Raw genomic sequence first — 2,783 nt, 5'->3', positions numbered from 1 at the left:
TACTAAACTGTAATCGTGTTAGACACGCTAGCAACAAGCACCGAGTAACAGGCCTAGGCACACTCAAACATTTGCCAACAACAGAAATCACTGATTCCAAAAGTAACCCTCAAAACCATGAATGCCCGACTTACCCAGCCTTGCAAGAACAATAGGCATCAGTGATCTTGTCCACAGTATATTTATGCTGAGGGTGTGAGGATCTGCTGTTTTCCTCATTGATCGGTAGCATTTAGCTGCGACACGCACAATGTTGGAGGCATCCCGTGGCTCAAACACCTTTATGTCGTCCAAAAAAGATGACATGAACTTGTTGGTTCCCCTGTTCATTGTCGTGGCTGATATTTTTTGAAAATCTGACAGAAAGGCTACACTAATCGACTCAGAAATACTTTGTAGAGAGTCAGTTGAAACGAAAGACGCCATGTTTACACATAGAAACTAAGCCCCGCGAGGCTTTGTTTGTGAGCCATGCAGCCACGTGGGACTGTCGAGGGGCGTTTCTGGGCGAAGCTTGGTAAGGTCCATTGAGTCCGAGCAAAAGGGACAGATAGAAGTAGCAAATCATTTGAGCAAAGAGTATAAGAGTCTACATTTCTCAGTGAAATTGCAGAAAAAAATTATGCCAGCAGGAGTCCAAGTATAAGCTGTAGATAAAACTTAACCAAAGGGATTTCCTTTGGGTAGTCAGACCTGGCCATCCCACCTATGAATATAAATCACATTTTGCAATTTGCAATGAACCTCAGAAATGTAAACAGAATCAAGCATCTTAAGTCATTGTGTAGAAGCAATCATATACAGAAGATCTCCATGGTCCAACACAAACAGAAAAGTTGTAGAGACGAGCCTCATCAACCAAAATGCCTCAGTATTTATATATGTGAACCAGCTTTTATCTGTATCCATATTATATAAATATATGTGTGAACGAAATTGTGGTAGGACAAGACAATCTTCTAGGACAATCAAGCACAAAATATTAACACAATAATTGTGTGCATTAAGTATGCTAAGAGGCCTAGTTTACCATTGATGACTTACTATTAAACTTTTATTAATATCTTTAAAATGTCAACACAGTTTAAAATCTTTCCTGGTCATTTTTGTGAGATTTTCAATTGAATTCAGTAATTTATTGCCAAGTAGCAAATAAAGCTCCACAGAAAAAAACTGAAAAATGTGCTGGTGTAAACTTCACTCAGGTAACTGAAGCCCAACTCTGAGAACAACAACAGAGTTAGCATCCGCCGTGATGTTTTCATCCATTAGCTCTCAGCGGCACAACATTGAGAGTCTGTGACGCACAATGACATCAGACTTGGACAAAATACGACATGGCAGTTCAGACAGGGGTTTTGATGGGCAAAAAAAACAACTTCCATTTTCCCTGCAGGGTGAACACTGCCTTAATTAAGCAAAATATGAAATATAGCCCAAGAACGTATGTAAGGCAAAAATGGAAATTAATATAAAGAAACCAAACAAAAATACTGTGAAACCTGAAAAACCATTTATTCATATATTAATAGGAAACTGTATGCCACAGCTCACTGAAGATATGATGGTCGGAAATATTGGACAGAATAGAAAAAACTGAACTTAAGTCATCTGAAAATTTGTTGCTGTTATTTAGTGTGATTTTACAGTGTTGTTTATCTTACCCACAGACAGATGGGTTGGAACGCCGACTAAAATCCAAGGCAATGAGGAAGGTTTGGTATCCATCAACTGTTCTTATAAAACCGATGATGATGTCAACAACCTGAAGTATGTCTGCACAGGAAACCGGCGCTCCGTATGTTTACAGCAAGCAATAATCACATCTAATAAAAGACAAAATGGACGATTCAAACTCACTGATGACAAAAATGCGAGAGTTTTCACAGTCACCATTTCCAGACTGAGCCTGAGGGATTCTGGGTCGTATCTTTTTGGTGTCCAGAGAAACGCAGGATGGGATGGTTTCTGTGCTTTTGAGCTGGAGGTCAAAGGTGAGACATTCAAACTTTACATTAACTCTATGGATTTCTGAAGGGCAACAGCTGATATGTTTATTTTCTGTGTTGAAAACAACTAAATGAAAAAGACAGATCTGACAATGATTCTTCTATTTTATAAATTAGACTGGTGCTGTGTGACGTCCAAGTACATGAAAGGCATCGAGGGACGTCAGATAACATGGCAGTGTCCTTATCCACGTGAACATCGTAATAACAGGATGTTTATCTGCAAAGGAAACCAACGCAGTGACTGTACAGACATGATGGGTCAAACGAGGTTCGCAGTGCACAGCGTTTCTTCCAGCTCTTTCTCTGTTTCCATCACTAACTTGGAAGCAAGGGATGCTGGGACATACTGGTGTCGATCAAACTCAGAGTGGAGTGTTGGAAGCTACATCCAGGTTCATCTATCTGTAGGTAAGAGGAGCACAGTGACACATTAATGAAATATTGAATAAAAGTAGTTTTTAATTGTCAACTGTGTAGGGTAAGGAACTTGAAAACTAGTTGGTAAGATATTATGGTGGTAGACTGTTTAAAGTTCATGTGTTCAATGGTATCTGGTCTTGCACAGTTTTGTCTCTCTGGAAAAATCTTATATTTATTTAAACTTATTTCCTTATTTGTTGCAGAAAAAGAACAAATTACTGAAAATAAAGTGCTGAAGAATCTGCCAAAACAAAAACAGATGGAAGGTGAGACCTTAAATGACAAGAACATACCAAAGACTAAAAAGAGAAAACAAATCTTAAAACACCAACATTATTTTCTGTACATGCC

At 38.7% G+C, this 2,783-nt stretch overlaps 1 protein-coding gene across 1 annotated transcript in view; it reads left to right on the top strand.

Annotated features, from left to right (window-relative positions):
* The window catches only part of LOC103156336 (polymeric immunoglobulin receptor-like), a 4,847-nt gene extending 2,401 nt beyond the window's left edge, over window positions 1-2,446 (top strand). Inside the window, exons 2-3 of the mRNA XM_016664251.1 lie at window positions 1,671-1,994; window positions 2,127-2,446. Coding sequence (XP_016519737.1) covers window positions 1,671-1,994; window positions 2,127-2,446 — 644 coding nt within the window. The remainder of the gene's footprint in view (window positions 1-1,670; window positions 1,995-2,126) is intronic.
* Window positions 2,447-2,783: the final 337 nt, after the last annotated feature.

This window comes from Poecilia formosa, unplaced genomic scaffold (assembly GCF_000485575.1).
Source record: "Poecilia formosa unplaced genomic scaffold, Poecilia_formosa-5.1.2 Scaffold474, whole genome shotgun sequence".
Lineage (NCBI taxonomy): Eukaryota > Metazoa > Chordata > Actinopteri > Cyprinodontiformes > Poeciliidae > Poecilia > Poecilia formosa.
This window is presented reverse-complemented; position numbering and strand designations above follow the sequence as displayed.